We start from the raw sequence: 20,324 nt of genomic DNA, 5'->3' as shown, positions 1-20,324 counted from the left end.
AAAGTGTAAAGAGACAGCTCGTTTTTGTAGAATTTTTGTTCTTATTTTTAAGACAGACAGAGTTTGTTGGGAACGCAACCTAAAAAACCTTGAGGGAACCTTCAGGGAACCTGTAGCGAACGTTCTCTGAAGGTTCCTGTTTGGTGTGGAGGCTCTATTTTTGCAATATCCTGTCCCATCTAACATAAATTCCACCATTCTTTTCTGTTTTGTTCAATATTCTCTATTTTCCTCCCCGTACAGCTTTTATCTGCTCCGCGGTATAAAAGTGACATAGCGGCTAATTGAACCTGTATTTTGAAGGGTCCGCGGTCGCCTGACGTCCGCAGCTAAACGTTACCGGGACTCGGTCTCCTCCGCTTCCTCCTGCAGCTGCTGCTTTCTGCTCGGCTACATCGGTCGGGTCCAGCACGTACCGTAACTACATGCCAGACGATGCGCTGAGGGTGGCTTTCAGTAACGACCACCCGCTATGCAGAGCTGCTGCTCGGTGCCTGACCTGTAGCTGCGTGTTCGGCCGGACGGACTGAAGAGAAACGAGCTGTGAGAGCAGACGGACAGGAGGCCACGGTTCCCCCTCACACACACACACACATCACCACGGCCTTCATGGTGATGTATGCAAGGAAACCAACAAGAGTCAGCGATGGGTAACGCCAACCTTAATGTTTCGCCAAAATACAGCCGCAGGCTTCACCTCAATTCTTGTTTTGACGGTTTAGATGTTAGCTGTTAGCTAGCGCGGCTAACTGCCTGCCTCTAGTTAGTTAGCTGTGGGTTCCGGTTATTTCTTGTCGACTAACGTTAGCTAACCAACACGGTAATGCTAAAACCTGCTTGTACAGGGTGTATCATGAAAATATAATCGGGATATTATCGGTTATTTACTATCCTGTTAGCTAATGTGCGCAAAAACCGCTGCTGATAAGCTAGCAAATCAAGCTAACTTGGCTAGCGGTAGCTAATTAGCTAACTAAATATGCTCCACAAAGTGTGTTGCTCAGCAAAGAGAACCAACCTAGCCTAGCCGTGAAGGTGCAAACCGACTGTAACGTTTGTTTTGTGTCTTCCTACAGGTGCAACGACAGAAGGGATTCACAATCCTATCAGGTATGACATGGGTAATTTGTTAGCTGTCACCTGTCAGTACGCTCCACTAACGTAGCTAATCAAGGTGTCTGTTATCTGTCCATTAAAACCAAAAGCCTGTCTTCATGTTCCTATTTTATGGTGTGTGTCAGGTTTCCATAATGATGGCACTCAGACACAAAATAAACCACTAATCTACCTGCATGGCCACCTCAAAACCTCCCAGTTTGTATTGTAATTGTCCAGTATTTTAAATTCCCATTGTGTCCACACATCAGGCTCACACTGTTCCTGACCACTGCTCAACCATCATGTTCAAACACCTTAATCTAAGATGTACATTTAACAGAGAACTTCAGCTTCAGTCTGAGTATTTGTTGCAGTCACACATGTTTCACACGCATGATATTTTTCAGAGAATGATTGCAAAAATTAGACGGCCACATTTTTAGAGTTTGTACAAAGTGGACCTGTGGAGTGATCTAGTTTTCTTATGTTTACAAAGCTATATTAAAAACAAAGCTTCACAAGAATGTCAAATGCCAGCATACTTCTTCTGTGGTGCACATGTTTCTTTTGCTGACGGGGTTTTATGAACTAGTTGAAATCAGAACATCTCCTGCTCCAGGAGTATAAAGACATCAGACCGGACGCAACGCTACAAGTCTGTATTTGTTATGCATTGTCCTTCCTAGACCCATAAATCTCAGCCAAAGAGCCAGTCCAGCAGCCTTCACCGTTACGACAAGGTGCGCGATGGCTCATCGGATCCCACGCCCCCTTACAAGATGCTGCGACGCTCAGACGAGAGTCCTGTCAGCAGGCATGGAGACAACCCCGGACACGGCAAGGCAAAAGCCTCTCATGCTGTTAGAGGAAAAAATGGTAAGCCTGGGTCTGGTGGCTTTGCTTATGCATGAAATGATGTGTTTTAACTCCAAGTGTTGTTACACAGAAAGAACAGAGGCTTGGTCCCGCAGCAGCCTCAGGCAGGCTGCAGGTAAACTAATAGTTCTGTTTCAGCTTTACTGACCAACAAGCACGGAGTCTTCTGATAAACAGCAGCATTTTCTAAGGCTAATTTTGGCATTCTTTAGGGATACATGGATGCCACTTTTTGTCAGACCGAGTACAAGGGCATATTTAGGTACTTGCCCATGCTGAGTACCAAAATGAGTACTTGAGGGGTATCTGCAGACACACAGACGTCCATATATCTCCACCGTACTTGAGGTGAAGCACAGCTGCAGTGTTGAATAGTTTTGTTTTTTCCATTTCAGTGCAGCGTGTCCTGATGCCTGCTGCTAAGGGTTTCCTCCCTGTTTTGATGCCTTCGTCTATTTCTTTGGTCAGAAGTCTGTGAAGCACATAAACAGCAGGAATCTTCTGATGCTGAAGCTTCAGAGGAGCTCAAGTCTCGTTGTGACTTCACAAACAGAACCAGAACAGATAGCCTCTTTTGCACAGATGTCCACAGGCGAGTGGTGAGATTGCTATAATCGGACCCAAATATTCCCAGAGCGCTGCTGCTGCTTGATAAGGCTGCAGCAGGTGGTACATGCAGTTCCAGCAGGTTGGCACTTCTTGCTGGATCGGCAGGTGTGGGCTCATGCGAAATGTTTTAAATGTCCCAACTGTTTTAAATCCTACCGCCACCACATCTGCAACACTTCTCTGATCAAAACAATCCCTGTTAACAGCTAGCTAGAGGGTGTGAGTGACACATGACAGGCTAGGGAGTCGCCATCACTCATGGCCTTTATCGTGTTTTTTGGGTTGTCCTGGAGCATCACAATGTGAACAGAACTTTTCTGAATGCCCCTCCCCGTCTGAACCATATCATCAAACATACCTGCTGTGGCTTAGCCAGTGTGCAATCCCCAAAACTGCTTTGCATATAGAGAGATTCTCTGTAGAGTGAAATCCTCACCAACATGTCCTACAACCGGCTGTTGATGGGCTTTTTTTCACAAAGTCATGCAGGCCTGATAGTAAGGTTTCTGTGGTGATGACCGGGAATGTCGTACTTGGACTCCAGTATGCGAGGAAGATGACGAAGTCCCATCTCATCTGCAACTGACAACTGCTGTTTCAAAGCAACGTGCTGTGTACGAGCTTCAGTTATTTTGCAGACTGTTGGTTGTCTCTGGAGATTTTATCTCACGTCTCCAGTGTTTGCTGCAAAGCGGGTTGCTGCTGTTTCCTGCTGCTCTCATTAGCAAACCTTTGAACTCTGTGCCGTGTTGGTTCTTATCAAACTGTTTCTATTAAAAAAAGTATATTTCACTTTTGATAGTTTAGCAGAACATAGTTTGCAGTCTCCTTTACTAATATTTCCAATCTTCCTAAAATGATCCTCCACCTCCTATCGGCTCAACTAACAAGATTCCAGTGTTGCCGTAAAGTGGCATCGGATGCGGTGGCATACGAGTGGTTTTATTGATCAACAAGTACATGACCACAGTATACAGCTGATGTAAGTGCATCACTGTCGTCATTGTTTTTGTGCTGATCTGAGAGATATTGTGTAAACCTATTACATCCTACATACACTAATCATTCTGGAGAACACAGGAGTTGGATGAAAAACTTTAACCTACAAACTGTCATGGAGAACACAGTGAAGCTGGATAATTTTGTCATCTGCTCAAATGTACAACAGTACAAGTCAAGGTGGTGGTTCTTATTTCACAGCTGAGACACTCCCCTCAGTCCTCTGTGGAGTGTTGTGCATTTCTGTGACTTGATAAATGTCTCTGTTGCAGGGACCAGCGGCTCTCCTCAGGAGAACTCTCACAACAACAGCTCCCACCATGGCGCCGACTCGCACGCCACTCAGAGCAAGCCTGCAGACAGGGTAAGGCGCTGTCCATAGCTATCTGATAATATACCCTCAGCGTTTCCTGTAGAAAGTGCAGTCACGCTTCTGTGGAACATCGTCTGATTGGCTTTATGTGGAGGCTTCTTCCTCTTTCTGTGCAGTCATTTATCAAGCTGACCTCAACAGCAATGCTGGACTGAAGTTTCATATTTATTTAACGGGCCGCCTTTATAGTGTTAAGATCGGTCTGATTAGATTGTAGACTTCCTTATTTAAAAGATTTTCCGTTTGTCAGTGTGAATGAGAAGCGCATTATTATATCTCGCTGGATGGACCGAGCAGTGAGGCCAAACGCACAGTATTTAACATTGTGTGGTTTGACTCTAAGTAATGCCACCCATACCAGCACACGTTGGACATTTGCTCTATGTGCTAAACTACAGACTCTGATAGGAGGTCGTACACGAACTTATAACAGATTTTCTGCAACAAAGGATTCAAAGCCGCTTGCAATATTTGAGATTCTACCATAGTTGTGTTACTATCATGGCAAAAACGACAACGAATATGTTCTGTCAGGAAACTATAATTCATGCAATCCAAAAGTATTCAACGACAGCAGCAGCAATACCAAATAATACGATGTTACATCCTACCACTATGTATGTCAATATTCTTTATATGACGTCTAATCGTTTCTCTAAAAACCAGAAGCATGGAGCTCGGTGTTGTTGCCGCTCAAGCTTCACCAGCCAGTTTTGAAATCTGTGCAGTCGTAGAGGAGGCGAGCCGTGTACATCCTGACTGGAATTGGCAGTATGTGCATGATCATTAATAATAAACATAGCAGCTCACATCTAGACTGAAAAGCCTTATTCATTATTGAGGCTGGAAAGTAAGAGATGTTTACTTACTAAAGGAACAGGGACTTATACGTACTGAATATGTATACGGACTCAGGTATACTGACGAGGCTCGGCTGCCCAAAACATATGAATAAACAATTTAAATGGAGTACTGTCCTACTTTAATTTTTGATGTTTGCCTCTGAGGCTTGCAAACATGCTTCCACACAAACATGATTCATTATCTAATGTGTACTATATCCATGTAAAAACAAGAAATACTTCTGCATTGCCTCAAGTAAGGCTTAATGAATCTGTAATTGGCAAATATCAGGATGTGTCATACAATGAAAACATGTCATTGATGAGGTGGAACTGTCACACAAGGACGATGGCATGAGATTGTTAAATCATTGACACAGTGAACGGTTTCCATCCTGAGTCCTGCGTAAAACAAATTAATTGTTCAGCTCCAGTTTCAAGTTGTTTCTACAAAATGCAAAAGCTGCTGCTGCTGCTTCAACAGTGCACAGAGTCCAGAAGAGCTGTGTTTACTGGAGAAAAGGCAGGTGTGATTGCGTACAGCTCACAGAGGAATTTCACTGCTGGAAACGGACTTGTGTTATGAAGCTAGACTATGCACTTGAAAGGTGCAATTATTGTTGAAATTGGTGGTCTACAAGCAGAGGAAACCGAGAAAAAGGGCTGCGTTAGTCCCTGTCATTCAAAAAGGAAAAAAAGCATAGCCGAGAAAGCTTTACTTTCTGTTTCTGCTGATATTGGACAGAGCTGCGACAATTCATCAATTAGTTGTCAACGTTTACATTAATTTCCATCACCTCTGGTAATAGATGAACCTGTTATGGCCGAATTCTCTGATCTCAGACACTTAAATATGATTATTATCTGGTTCCTTTACTCCTCTATGATTTTAAACTTCATATCTTTGGCTTGTTGACAAAACGAGACATTTGAGGACATCATCTTGGGGTTTGGGAAACCGTCCTCGACATCTTTCACCGTTATCTGACATGTTATATACTAAGCAGCCATTTAATGAATCTGGAGAATAACTTCACATTAATCAACACTGAAAATAACGGCTAGTTGTAGCCGTAATATTGGATTGGCTTGATCTGTGGAGGCATTTTATAAAACAAGGAAGAACTTTCTGTGGTTTGGAGGAGTTTTGCAGAAGCTAGGCAACGTGGAAGATCTTAAGATATAATTCATATAGATCTGCTTTCCATTGTATAATCATCAAAAGCCTGTAAAGTCGTTCTTTAAGATTACAGCTAATAAACATGAGAGAACCCGCAGCCTTCTGCCACTGAGACTGTGGTACTAAGCAGACATGATTTCCAAAGGCCAACTTTAGGATCAATTGTCAGGAACATCTGCGTCCAAGCTAATCAAGCTGCCCTTCTCAGGGATGGAACTCTGAACCTTAGCATTTCGAGATGGCAGCGTTACCCACTGGTCCGACACAACTGGAACGGTTCAATTATCACCGACGGGGGCAGGAAGCGAGGACTTGACAAAGAGTTGGCAATGAAAAGAGCAAACGGCATACGCTAGGGTGGACGCTGTAGCCGTCTTTGCTTATCAGAATACGAATTTTCCCAGGACTGAAATTAAAACAGGCAGTGGAATCGAACTCCGAACCATTTAGCCGAACACAAACCTCTGACCAGGGAGCGGTGCTAATCACTGAGCTGTTGAGGTATTCTGATTAAAGTTAATTTTAATAAGGTGAAATTATTCGGGCCAAAAGTGAAGCTTTGGAACGCTTTCTAATTTTTTTTTTTTTCCCATTTGGTTTGCATCTTTAACCTCATTTACTTGTAAATCATCACGTATTGCTGCTGGCTATGTTCTATTTCTGTTACTGCAGCACTCGACTTACACGTTGAATAAAAATCATGTTGTTCATCGTTAACCGTCTCAACCCCGAAACCTGCCGCAAGGTTCAAAAGGCATATTATTATTTTTAAAAATTGACAAATGAGCAAAGATAAAATGCCTAGAAACTGCTTGGTTTGGAGGGTTAAGCTGGTCATAATGCCTTTACAGTGCTATAATGTCCCGTGTCTCCTCTCTCTGCACCAGGACCCGGCAGATGACTGGACAGAACACATTAGCTCCTCTGGGAAAAAGTACTACTACAACTGTAGAACTGAGGTCTCCCAGTGGGAGAAGCCCAAGGACCTGCTGGAGAGGCAAGGCACACTCGAGTTCTAACACACACACACACACACACACACACACACAGAAACGCCATCGGATTTTAGACGTGGCAGTAATCGGCAACAGGAATCTCATTGTCATGCAGAGTCATACGTTACACCATCATGCAGCAGCAGCAGAGCTGAGAGACTAACATTAGCTGAAGGTACAGAGCGTAACTGCTGCCTGCATCCTGCCTGGTTGTCCCTGTTGCTTTACAAAGTCTGTTTACTTTGCTTCAGGGAACAACGACAGAAAGACTCAGTCAAGATGGCGGCAAACAGTTTCCCAAGGGACATGGACTACAGACAAGAGGCCTTGCAGGACAAAGCCACAACAAGTAAGTATGACTTGACTGTAAAACAGTATTGATGCGGTTCAAGTTTTAGCTCTTTGGTTACTCTCTGAACTTTCTGTATAAACATAAGACATCCAGAGAGTTTTGCAGATATTTTTTGACATTAACAGAAAAATGCAGTGTTGACTAATTCTGCTTTTCTTTGCTGTGCTCGTCCACACAGAGACCACATCAGGGGACCAGTCCTCGGCATCCAACTGCGGCCATTCCTCCTCTTCCTCTTCCTCTCAGAGCCTGAACTCTGCTGCTGCCGGCGCTTTAGGCTCCACCTCCTCCAACATGTCGTCCTCCTCTTCCTCCTCTTCAGGCCAGGTGCCTTCATCTGTCCAGTCGCCGTCGCCAGCGCTGCTCCAGGACCCAGCCCTCCTGCATCAGCTGCTGCCGGCGCTGCAGGCCAACCTGCAGATGAACAACGGCAGCATGGACATGGCGAAGCTCAATGAGGGTGAGGAGATGATGGCAAACACAAGATTAACATTCTTTCACTTCCGCTGGGGCTGCCACTACGACTAGTTGTTTAAATCCATTAATCCTTCTATAAGTTGATCTGAGCAGGTTTCTGCCAAAATAGCAAATGTCAGTTTCATTTAACGTTGTTCTATTTTGACAAACTGTGTCGCTGTGTATATAGTACAGTATGAGATAATGTTAAAATAGAACCTCCAATGTGATTAAAGTATAACAAAAAAATCTTCAAACAAACTGAAGAACTTTTAGTCTTTATGTTAAAGAAGGGGCAGCACGGACTCTGTGGATATTTTACAAGCAAAGAGCAGCTAAAGCAACTCCTTTTGTCCTTATTGTGTAATGTGTGTGTGACTTCGGCATTAGCTTTGAATTCTTAAGCATGTAGCAGAATTCCCAGCATTCCTGATCATATTTAACTCGTCCGGTGAGTTTGTCAGACGACGTAACGATTAGAAAATTAGGAGCAGCAGCTTGGAAGTGACTGCTGGTTAACATGTGCTGTTTATGAGCCGTCACCTTTTCATACTTCCTCACGACAGAAACAGAGAAACATGTGAAGTAGAACAGCTTTATCTGGAATTCGGCTGCGTTGGAAAACCGAACATTTGAGCACAGAGAGCAGGAGAGAAGTAAAACCATTATGCTGAAAGGCACCTGTGTTTTCTCGTCAGGTGTTTGTGCTAAAGCTGCTGTGGTAGGCCACTGAAACTGCAGTGTACAAATCACCTTTTTATTCTGTGATAATTTGAAGTACTCGCGTAGTTCTGAAGCCTTGGATCTTTGAGGAACTTTTCCACTGAACAGAGTCGGACTTTGCTGCAGCTGACCAGTGACTGGAGCTGGAAATTATGTAGTCATACTGGGGAAAAAAACACATGATGATGAATTGAGGCGTTATAATAATAATTAGAAATATCAGTGTTGGATGTATTTTCAGCATCAGTAGAATCAGTTATGCTGTGGCAGCCCTGACTTCCATCCATATTGCCGTCTTCCATTTTTCAGTAGTTATCTGTGACACCAGCTCCCACAGAGAGTTGTGTGTTATCGGTTGTTTGCAGCAGGCTTACGGTGACAAAAAAAAAAGTCAAATAGGGGGTCGGTCAATAGGACAGCTTGTATTTACACAGCTGTTGATAAAGACATACGTGTAGAGCAAGACATGTCGTCGTCTTTTCATTCTTATCCGTGTCGTTTGATGGCGTTGTTAATGGGCGACTGCTTCTCCTAACCAGGGCGTTCTCTTGTTATTTATAATGAATTCCTCACTGTTTTGTGGCGCTCGTTGTTTAATCTGCGACTTCCTTCAGTTGTTTGCCGGTGAAGTGACATTTACACGAGCCGACTCCCGCGGCTGGTGGAACAGACTGTTTGCACTGACTTGGTTTCTCGTCTAAACTGTGTTTCCTGACTTGACTTTTACACATTTGTGCCCTCACCTGTTGTGCGTCCTTGCTCACTCACCTGTGTGTGTGTGTGTGTGTGTGTGTGTGTGTTTGTTTGTGTGTGTGTGTGTTTGTGTGTACATTCCCTCTTTCCTCCCTCCAGTCTTGGCAGCTGCTGTCACCCAAGCTTCCTTGCGGTCTGTGCTTCATAAGCTCCTCACTGCTGGACCTGCTTTCAACGTCACTGCTCTGCTCTCAGCTGCTCAGCACTCCAACCAAGGTACGGCCTCTTTGCCATTTCTCACCATCTGCTATCACTACTGTTTTTTTTCCTTTTTGTTTGTGTTTGTTTGTTTATATGCAGAATCCTGCACTTCCTGTCCCCACAAATAACTCCCTAAGATGACCTTCATTCAATTAAATTCTTGGCACTTCATGCAAGGTTACTGTGTGTGTCGCTTAAGGGCTTTTTAGATTGACTTTGTCTGTGCGGAAGAACAAAAAGACACTGTCCCATGTATTCCAATGAGCCTCCCTCATTGCTAGCAAGTCAGTTTTCACATAAGTTTTTTTAAGAAAGTAAATACAAAAGTTGGCTGAGCATTTAGCAGATGGCCGTATTCAGCCTTGAAATCCTTCTTATTCCCTATACGAGCCTTTACATTTTAGTTCTTTGCTGTTACACCGAGCGAGGTCATCTCGTCAGACATCAGCTACTACTGAAAATACACGCTAGCATAAGTCAAAGCTGATGAACCTCTCTAACTCCACACCAATCCTGTTTTCAGCCCAGCACTCCAGTCAGTCTCCGGTCTCCCTGACGTCGGATGCCTCATCACCACGGCCGTACGTCTCGCCACGGAACGGCACGCCACAGACCAACCAGAAGTCACTTATGGGCATTCACCCCGGCAACATCGTGTCCATATCCAGGGTGAGCCTCGGAAGTGTTGAAGACTCTCCCATGACTCACTCCTCTCCTCCTCTCTTCTCTCCCCCGTGTTATGACTGCCCTCATCTGTGGCGTCTTATCTTTGAACTTTTCTACCACATCTCCATACCTCGTTTTGTTTGCAATTTTTTCCCTCCTCTCTTGACAACTGTTCTCTCGTCTTCAGGGCAGTTTAAGTTCAGGGAAGCCAGGATCAGCCTCCATGTCTCAGACGACAGAAAAGCGTCCAGAAGACCCGAGAACTCTGCAGCAAAGGAGGTAGAATTCATTAGAAATCCCTTCACCTCGTTCATTCGTTTGTGATGATAAGTTTGCTCGGAGGCAGAGCAAACAAAACAGAAACCAAGAGGGACCAAGAGGACGCTTCACCTGAATTACAAAAACACATTTCGCAAAATCCAGCAACACGTGTCCCAGACAGTTTACAAAGGAGCTATTTGTTTTGCAGAAAGTGTTTACAATGAGGTCTGTGTATTATCTGGAGTAATCTAGCAATGCAGTTCCCTGAATGAGAAATATGTTGAGCTATTTATTTATTTTAAACACGTGCTGAAATGACAACACAACGGGATTGGAGATGACACTAATGACTGGGTACAGATCGATTCCACACAATCACCAACTGACTGACTGATGATAAAAACAGCAGGATTTAAGTAAAACTGCATCTGCGTTTTGTCAGCACAGCCTCCACACGGCTAACCCAGTTGTCCATCTCGTCCAGCAGCCAGGAGATTCTGTGCACAGGATCAAACCTGTCTGGTGGTGCGATGGCTCATGCCCCCTCCAGCAGCAGCGGCGGCGGCGGCAGCAGCCAAACCCAGTCCGACACTCCTGGCTCCTTCACTCCCACCCTGGCAGCTCATTTCGATGAAAACCTCATCAGACATATCCAAGGATGGCCTTCAGAAAACACTGAGAAACAGGTAAAGTCCAGTGTGACAGAGCAGTGTGATGCCTGCCCCGGTTGTTTATCGATGGGGTGCTGGCTATATTTTATTCGTAGTTTTAATTTGTTGTAACCTTTTTGTCTTACTTTTAAAATCTAACTAAATACTTTCCAGCAGGTAATGAACAGTTCAGCTTCATGTTGCTGCTCGCACAAATACAGACTTTTCTCATAATTAGATCTTCCTGTTTGGTGTTTCCAAACCTTGAGCTCATCTTCTGATTCTTTTAGGATCACATCTTATGGTCCTCTTTAGAGAATAGAGTTCCAAGAAATCTGTGAGAAACTACAACTCCATCTGTACAGGAAGACCACGACTGGCCACAGAGAGCCAGTTCTAACCTAAAACCTCATCCAGAGAAACAATTGAGAATTTTTCATTTGGATTCTGCTTATTGGTTCGAAAACTAATTTCACTCGAGCACATTTAAAAAAAAACCCAAAAAACATGTCGCTAGCAGTGACTGTGTATCTGCTGCTACCCGTCTGTACTGTTAGTCATGCAGAAGTAGGGCTGGACCCGAATAGCCGACTGTTCGTTTGCTGTGCTGGAATCGGGATATCAAACTTGATCTCCGAATATCCCCATCGCCGCGGAAACGGAGCCGTCACCACTGACCTAAACATAGAAACTGGTCTCAGTAGCCAAATGTGGCCTGTGCGTCACGCCCACTCCAGCGTGTTGCAGCCCGAGCACCCCTCGCTGGAGTCGGCTATCATTTCATTCAAGAAGCTGACGTCAACATAAAAGTGTGTAACAAACCAGACAATAGACCAATTTCTTCATCTAGCTGTGTTTCTGCTGCTGACACTGATCCATAGCCAGTAGAGTTCCATGCAGCCCTGCAGAAGAATGCAGGAGGGCGCCACAGTGACATGAACAGAGACTCTACCTCTGTGAAAGTGAACACAACACAGGCTTTCAGGAACCGTGATGCTTATCTGGACGTGTTGCGACCGACTGCAGTGACTTCACTGCCCTGATAGCAACACTTTTCTTTGACTGCAGATCCATGGTTCTTTTCTCACACACCAGTAGAAACGAACCCACTGGTGTGCGTTATTTTGAAAAATGACTAGCTCGTCTTCCCGTCGAATCCGTCTGTGCTTGTTTCTCGCACTTTTTATCCGTTAAATGAGGCCGTCGGTCTAACGGCTGCCGAAATTCATAAAAAAACAAACATCGCAGCTTCTCTGGAACGTGGGAGAGACTCGATACTGAGACAGAAGAAAAAGTAAACACATGTGTAGCAAGTAATTTTATTCATTTATGAAACTTTTTAATAGAAAAAACAGTTATTTGGTCTGTAAAAAATGTTCTTGCTTAAAACTGGTCCATGGTGCAATAAAGGTTGGGGACCGCTGCGTTGCTCTATCCACAACACCTAACTGACACCTTCGTCATACTCGCTTTTCAAAGGTTAAGGTCGAAGCCAAGCTATGAGGCTAAAGTTGATTCTTGTATATAAAGTATGTTTGGTGTTTTATTTTGAAAACGTGTAGCCACTACCTGACAGGATGTGTTCTTCCCTCTCTGCCAGGCGGCCCGGTTGCGTGAGGACATCCACAACATGGGCAGCCTGTACATGTCCGAGATCTGCACGGAGATGAAAAACCTTCGCTCCCTGGTCAGAGTGTGCGAGATCCAGGCCACGCTCAGGGAACAGAGGTGAGACGCAAATGACTCGGATTTGCATAGAACCGCACGTCTGAGCCAAAAGCAGTCATTCACACTGTTCTCCTCTTCTCAATGACAGAATCCTGTTTCTGAGGCAGCAGAGCAAAGAGCTGGACAAGCTGAAGAACCAGAACTCCTACATGGTGTGAGGACCTGAGAAGAAAAAGGACAATGAGAGGAAAAAAAAAAAAAAAAAAACAACCCACGGACAGCGAGCTGTTGAAGCCTGTTTTATTCTCCCCTACGAGAACAACTGACAAGGTGAAGCTCCGTCATCCCCAACACTTTCTTTTCTTTTTTTTTTTTTCTTTTTAAACTTGTTTTCCGGTGTCGACCACATCAGTTGCTCTCGCAGTTCGAAAGGTCAAACTGATGGCTCAGCTGAGTCGGACGCTTTAGCGTAAGTGGACACAGAGGACCTGGGGCTCTTTCAGACAGCACCTTCTTGGACAGTGAACCTTGGATGTGTGTGTATTGTATCGGGTTAACTTGTTTTTCTGGTGTGTTTTGATGTGTAGTGGTCAGGAAGAGATTAAACACGAACTAAACCATCTCATAACCGGTCCGTAATGGACTTTGTAATTCATTGAAATGTACGGATTCAATGGCAGTGATGTTACTGTTCTTTTTCTTTTTCTTTTTCTTTTTTTTTTTAATTCGCTCTACTCGTCAGTGGTTTTTTGCCGCCATCCCATCGTGTCTTCAGGCTGGTTGGTTTTAGCGAAGACCTCTGGCCAGACCTTCATGAAAATAGTTAATGTGCTTCAGTAGTTCTTTCCCAGTCGATGGGAATCTGCATTATGGTTCCGGTGATCCACGTTCACTGGGGAGTTATGGCTACGTATGTCAAATGCACTCCAGATGTTTCCAAGCCATTTTTTTTTTTTTTTTTTTAAAAAGCCTACATTATTGGACCTAGGTTGGCTGCTAGTACATCTGAGGTTGTATCCATTTGTAGCCCTGCTGGCAGTTTTCTTATTCCTTCTGCTGTTTCTTTCTTTTTTCTTTTTTTTTTGTATAATTGTCATTGTTTTGTTTCTGTCCCAAGTCCAGTTGGGAAAATATTCATTCCTTTTTTTTCGTGCAGCTTAGCAAGAGATGGTGTAAAAGAATAGATGAGTGGCTGAACTTGCAGTCACGTAAAGCTAAATTATTGTTGCACATGATTCATTACGTCCTTGTAGTTATACTGGGGGTGGGGGGGGGAGAAAAAGATGGACGGAAAGAAAAGTTATTTTTTCTACAAGGAAACTCATGTTTTGTTTTTCTGTTCAGCTGTCGTGGCTGCAGCCCTTTTGTCAACTGACGCCCGCCATGTTCGGCAACTTTTTTAAAGGGTTCGCTCACGGTGAGAGGGAATACTTTTTATATGGACATCACATTAAAACTGCAGTCGTACACTCCAACACTTATGAAGCGAGTTCCTTTGTCTCTGTTCTTTTCCTTGACTTTGAATACTTTCCACCAGATTCAACGTGCACACTTTTTGTTGGGGTGGGGGGGAGGGTGGGGCGGGTCGGGGTTTTGGGGCTTTGTATTCCATAAAATATGTGAATAAAATATTATACCACACCTCCTGCTTGACTTTCACTCACAGCGCAGAGTCTGATTAAGGTTGTGGGAGTGTGTGTGTGTGTGTGTGTGTTTTACGCCTTTCCAGATGATTTATGCATTTTGTATGCTATGAAATGAAAGTATGAGGAGGGTTTGGTGGCAGCAGCAGCGGTGGGATCAGGTCATGCACTCTGTCAGTGACTTGGCAGGTGTAGGTGTGTCCGTGGTTTATGAGGTTTGGTGCCTAAACATCCATCCATCCATAATCTATACACTGATTAATCCTCACTAGGGTCGTGGGGGGCTGGAGCCTAAACAGTTAATGTATAAATATTATCAGTGCAGCAGAGTTTGAAGTGTGTTGTTTACCTGTGGTTCCTCCTCTGGCCACTAGATGGTGACTGTGAGCAGCGTTACCTTGAACCTCCTCCTGTTCATGTGAGCCTTCATGCTCTCTTGACTTCATCAGATTAAAAACCTATTACTGCAGATGTCACATGTAAAATGTAGCTTAAACAAAAGCAGAAGGTTGGATAAAATCAAATTGAGTTGACCTGCGCTGCGTTACGACTCTCTGCCAGCTCTGAGACCGTAAACCCGTATAGGTACACAGATGATGGATGATAATTCAGAGCTCCTGACTGACGAGATAGAAACGAGGCGGGTTCAAAATATCTGAGTAGTTCACCAGAGCGGTGTATGTAGGACGACATTGAACTTGGGCCTTTTAGTTAAAACACCTCAGCAGCTTTTCCTGCTTGCGCAGCAGCACAGTTGGAAGTGATCCTTCTGCTTTGTCCCTCCTCTGGACCCGGCTCAACATTTACACTTTCAGATGCATCTACTGGCAGCGGCTGTGTCGAAATATCCTCTAATGAAGCTCGAGAAAGTTAGATAACTGATATTATTGCCTGGCACATGTTGGATTTTTACGCCCGTAGCTGAAACAGTTAAATAAATCTTTGCATAATTTAGTGAGGATGACTTGAGCCAGAAGCGAAACCATATTTCTTTCACGCGCTGCTCAATTTTGAGATATTTTGCTTCCATAATCTTTTGAACAAATTCAAAGGAAACTTCCAAAAATGTGCATTTGAGTGTTTATTTTTGTACCCGGTGTTTGTTCCTTTAGATTTCAGCTCTAATCAATATCTTTAAAGGCTGTTTTCTGAGAGAAATCGCCTCTTCAGTCTCACTTCTTGTACAGTTTTATTCCTCTTTATATTCTGAAAGTTTCTGCGCGGGGGTTTGTTCATTTATCATTCATAGCCTGATTTTAAAGAACATTTTATTCCTTAAAATATGGTGGAAATTGATTTTTTTTTTCTTCCCTGGCTGTTGATGCTATTTTATGATTTATTGAGTGATAAAAAAGATCCAAAATCCCCGGTGGAAAAACCTTTTCGCTGTAATATCTCAACAAAATGGAACCAAAAATTTGAAGCTTGCTTTATGTTTGTTTTGGATATTAAAGCAAAGGAGGACATTTTTACATATATAATACCTAATTTGCATATTTAAACACCGCATTTCAGATTTACAGATTACAGATATTTGTATACAAAAAAATTATTCTATTATAAGCAATCAACTTAGGACTTGTCCTTCCTGTAGGATGTTTTCCACTGCAGGAACTTGTGGCCTGAACTTTTGTTCCTGTTCTAAGTGCAGGAACTGTCCATGTTGACCCTCTTTCACGGCTGTACTAAGGGGCCCTGAAAAACTGCTGTGCGGGGCTTGATGCTGATCGATTAAACCCAGACAAGACAGTGGTGACTGGTTAAATTCAGAGAAAACGAAAAGATCCATTTATTTATTTTGCCCTTTCGATGCCCTCATCGAGTAGCAGTCTCCTCTCTGGCGTCACTGTGTTGAAAAGCTCTGTTGTCTATATCCTCAATGTTCACGGGGCAAAGTTACTTCCAGTCAGATTTAATGTTGCTGTGGGATTCCACACCACAACGGACACAGAAAGGCTAAAAAAAAAAAAAAGAGCTGTCCCTGGAAATGTTTTACCCTCCTCACCTGTCGGGTCTCCTCTGAAATTCGGGTCTGAGAAGGCTGATGAACAAGATCAGTACTGTGTCGGATATTTACAGTTTAAAGAACTTAAACACCTCATCACAGCAGGTTTTAAAATGTCTAAACATCTGTAGCAAAATCAATTCTGTCTGAACCTAGTGTCACCAATGACTGAGCTAATGAGATTGCTAACTGACAGGAAGCAGTTAACGAGCTAGTTAGCCAGGGTAGCTTTGTCAACTTGAATGGAATTATAATCCCAAGAACAAAATATCACGGGAAGTAAATAGCCCCGTACAAAGAAAGATGTGTCCAAATGGATGTAGCTGCTGGTTAGCATGTTAGCGGTTAGCATGCCAATTAGCTACGTCATTAGCCATTTTCATCTGTCTCCAAGCCTTGTTGATGACACACTGTTTATAAATGACCCCAGACATGTTTTTCAATATCTGAACTGAGGTTTTCTGTAATTATAGGCTAGCATGTTAATATTTGATGTTATAGCATTGCTAGTTCATCAGGCTAACTCTAAAAGTGATTATGTTCTCTAATCTGTGACCCATATAAACACTTACAGGCCTTTTTGCATTCACATAAACAGTTAAAGTAAGCTCATTATAACTTTATTTGAAACTGCTGGCTTTTTTTTTGGACATATTTTGACATTTGCCTACAGATAAAATGGTTTACTTGAACACAACAACAAGGGAGATTAGTTTTGTTGATGATTTATGCAACAAAAATATCAATAAATGTAAGACTTCTGTGGCCTCGGAAGCTGATATTTTCCCCTGTAGCATAAATAACTTTTTGTAGGTGTTTTGCAGAATTGTTTCCCATTTTCTGACATCAGCTTGATGAAACTTTTGACCATTCTTCAAAGCAAAAAATCCTTCAGAGACTAGATGTTCTCAGGCCCCCCACAAGCATTCAATTGGACTAAACTCTTGGTTTCGACAAAGCTGTTCCTTAACCCTCTGATTTCTTCCTTTGGAGCCATTCCTTGGTGGATTTGCTTTTGTGGTGAGAAGATCATTATTCCGTTGAAAGCTCCACCGCCCCTTTAACTTCAACTTCTGGACAGATGGTCTCACATTATCGTTAGAAACTCTTTGATATGACGCCGAACTCATAGTTAAATCAATGACTGCATAAAAGCACACAGCTGGTTTGAGATTGTTGTTCTGAGAAGCTTTCTTAGGTTTGTCCCAATCATGTGTTGCTTTGGGAATAATGCTCTCTGGACAGAAGATTCAAAGAGTTGAGAGTTAGACGGCCAGAGACTTGGTTCTTGGACCATAGTTTGTTGGCAAACTGTACTTCAGCTCTAATGTTCTTCTTGAACAGACTTTTTACTGGCACGACTCCAATGCAGGTGAGATTTGTGTACTGTATTTCTCCGTGTTACCTTCAGAACCGGACAAGAAATGTTCTTGAAACTTCTCTTTGAATCAAACCCTTTGCGCTTGGACTGAAATTGCTGGACCGGCCAGTCCTGGACCAATTGGTTTGAAATCAATGCCCAATGTAGATGATTTTCCTCACAGTGGAGTTCAAATCTGTTGGAGATTGTTTTAAACTCCTTGCCAGACTCTTAGGCATCCAGAACCTTCAGTTCTTGGCACGATGACAACACACACTTCAATAGGAAAGAGAACAGCAGAACCTTGATGTCTGAGGTTCACCTAAGATGTGTTCCATCTGAGGTTCTGATCGTTGAATCCTGGAATCTGTTGGTGATTCTGATTTTATGGATGTGAGAGTGTGATAAATGTTTTCCATGTGAGCTTTTACAGTTGATCTAATAATGACAGTGACTACAGTAAAGTCACTCTGAACGATTGGTAGTGCTTCAAAGAGCGTCAGATCTTTGCTTGTTTTAATATATGGATGACGCCTTATTTACATCTCCACACCTGTACTTACTCTGACTACATTCTTTGTGGCTGCTGCTCCTTATTAAAAGCTCCTCATCTGTCTAGTTCCTGCTTCAGCCTGACTTGAGTTTTTTTTTTCTATTATATTCTTACTTACCTCCAGTGTGCTTTGTTTTCATTTGTCCACATTTGGAGATATCTACCTTTGAGGTTTTTTGCTGCCACCTTAACAAAACTGTTCTGAATGGGATTCCATTTAAGGCGGCGTCCCCGTGTCCCAGAATAATCTGCGGGCCTCGCCGGTAACAATGACTAGCTGTTTGACTTCAATTTGAAAAAGCTCCCGTGAAAACTGTCTGTTGGGTTTTCTAGAGAAACGTCGTTTCTGCAAAGATGCATTTATCCTTTCAAAATACCTGCACAGATTTAAATTCCACATGCTTTAGCGTCAATATTACATTTCTAATCAAGCTTGTGGATTAATGAAATCACGTCTTCCTACTTGTGCACTGATGAACTTCTGAAGAATTTGTTTAATTAACTAAATGCTGCACTTGAGAATTCTGGTTCCGCTGATGTTGACCAGCTTTAACGGTTAGATGTTGTTGGAAACATTTCCTTGCGTCCCTTGTTGACGAGCTTATTTTTTTTCATTCATTTGGAAGAAAGAGCAAATACTATCTAATTCTGACTGAGTAGAAGATGCTGAGCTGCTCGTGTGTGGGGGAATTTAAAGCCCCACATCCAACAAAAGAACACATTTCTTCCCTTCCACACTGGTCAGCAGTGCCTCGTCAGAATATGGAACCAATGGATCTTTATTATACCCTCCCAGGCTGCTTATTGTATATTCAACGTTTCCCCTCGATTTTCATTTATTACCGTTTAGTCATAGCAGAACGGCGGCTGCACCTGAGCTGTTTGTTTTTCTCCAGCTGATGCATCAGCAGCTATATGTGCAGCGATCACCAGACGTGTCTGCCGGAGCTGCTTCGTTTGTCCTCATAAACTGTACACCAGATCGCTGCTCTCATTACCAGCCGTCTCTATTACAGCTTCATCACGAGTGTAGTTAACGTGATTAAAGACCTCCTTTTTTTTTCTCATTACGTGGTCTAGACTGGTCCGACCTGTGTAATAAAGACAATTTATCTCATCTATTTCTCTTTATCTGACAAACAGAGTTATTATGGGCTGCCGTGGCTTCACCCAAGTGTCACTGAGAGAGTCCATTCTTCTTAAGTGTTTTTTATTCTCATTCGTAGGCATTTGTATCAGAGCGATGACGCATTATGTTTGTAAGCCAAGTGTATTTTGGGTTCTCTTACCTCCACAATCACAGCTGATAGTGAATGTTGACCTGTGGTGCTCTTCTTCTGTGTTAATACCAATCAAAGTACTGGTATCTCCACCACGATGCTCTTTTTAAACCAGAGCTTCCAGGACAAACAGGAGAACATGCAGCTCCATCATCACTCTACAAATGGTTCATCTTTCTCTTCCTCACCTTTGGAAGCCTTCCTCCAGAAGTTTGCCTGTTTGGATTCTGCCACCCTGTTACTAACTATTGGACAAACCAAGAGGTTTATGTTATCTCCTGTGTGCACCCAACTTTTCCATCATGTCCTTCTCTACCATCTGTTCTCTGCTGCCCTTCCTGCCCTGGGTGTCCTTATTACTGGACGTGAAAGGTCAGATCTAAGTTTATTCCTCTATGTCTCATAACATCTGTGGCAGAACCCGACTGCAGTTTTAGTCAGAACCTACGTCAAACCCTGGAGTCTTTCTGGTTCTGCCTTTCTAGAGGAGTCTCCAGCTTCTTCATCAGGTTCTTCGACTGATTGTAAAACTTCCTCTGCTCTTTGTTTTCATCTTCTTCGTCCACTCAGCAGCAGCATTACAGTAACTTCAGAGATAGAAGTAACGGATTACTTCCCCTGATGCTCTGACCACCTCTCCTCTACTCCTGCTGTCATTGCATTTCATCAACTTTGTGCCTTCCCTTTCCAGTAGTTTGTGTTTTCTTCTCTCTGCAGTTATCTCTGCTTGTGGAGCTACACATTTCAGATCTGCAGCTACTGACCTCACAGACCTGTAAAG

General features: G+C 43.2%; 1 protein-coding gene across 3 annotated transcripts; it reads left to right on the top strand.

Moving 5' to 3' along the window:
* The first annotated feature begins 340 nt into the window (after window positions 1–340).
* LOC103354334 (WW domain-containing adapter protein with coiled-coil-like) lies at window positions 341–14,183 on the top strand. 3 transcript variants are annotated; one of them, XM_008277661.1, is made up of 13 exons: window positions 341–650; window positions 1,077–1,110; window positions 1,785–1,974; window positions 3,855–3,946; window positions 6,865–6,974; window positions 7,224–7,321; window positions 7,503–7,784; window positions 9,356–9,472; window positions 9,981–10,126; window positions 10,311–10,402; window positions 10,872–11,070; window positions 12,635–12,762; window positions 12,851–14,183. In XM_008277661.1, the coding sequence occupies exons 1-13, from the start codon at window positions 610–612 to the stop codon at window positions 12,918–12,920; spliced, it is 1,599 nt and encodes a 532-aa protein (XP_008275883.1). In that variant the 5' UTR covers window positions 341–609; the 3' UTR covers window positions 12,921–14,183. The 3 variants fall into 3 exon arrangements, with proteins under 3 accessions (XP_008275883.1, XP_008275882.1, XP_008275884.1); XM_008277660.1 differs by having other exon boundaries at window positions 10,869–11,070; XM_008277662.1 differs by lacking the exon at window positions 9,356–9,472 and having other exon boundaries at window positions 10,869–11,070.
* Window positions 14,184–20,324: the final 6,141 nt, after the last annotated feature.

The sequence above is a fragment of the Stegastes partitus genome, unplaced genomic scaffold (genome assembly GCF_000690725.1).
Source record: "Stegastes partitus isolate 25-593 unplaced genomic scaffold, Stegastes_partitus-1.0.2 Scaffold105, whole genome shotgun sequence".
Classification (NCBI taxonomy): domain Eukaryota; kingdom Metazoa; phylum Chordata; class Actinopteri; family Pomacentridae; genus Stegastes; species Stegastes partitus.
The sequence above is the reverse complement of the archived record's forward strand: the minus strand, read 5'-3'. Positions and strand labels throughout refer to the sequence as shown.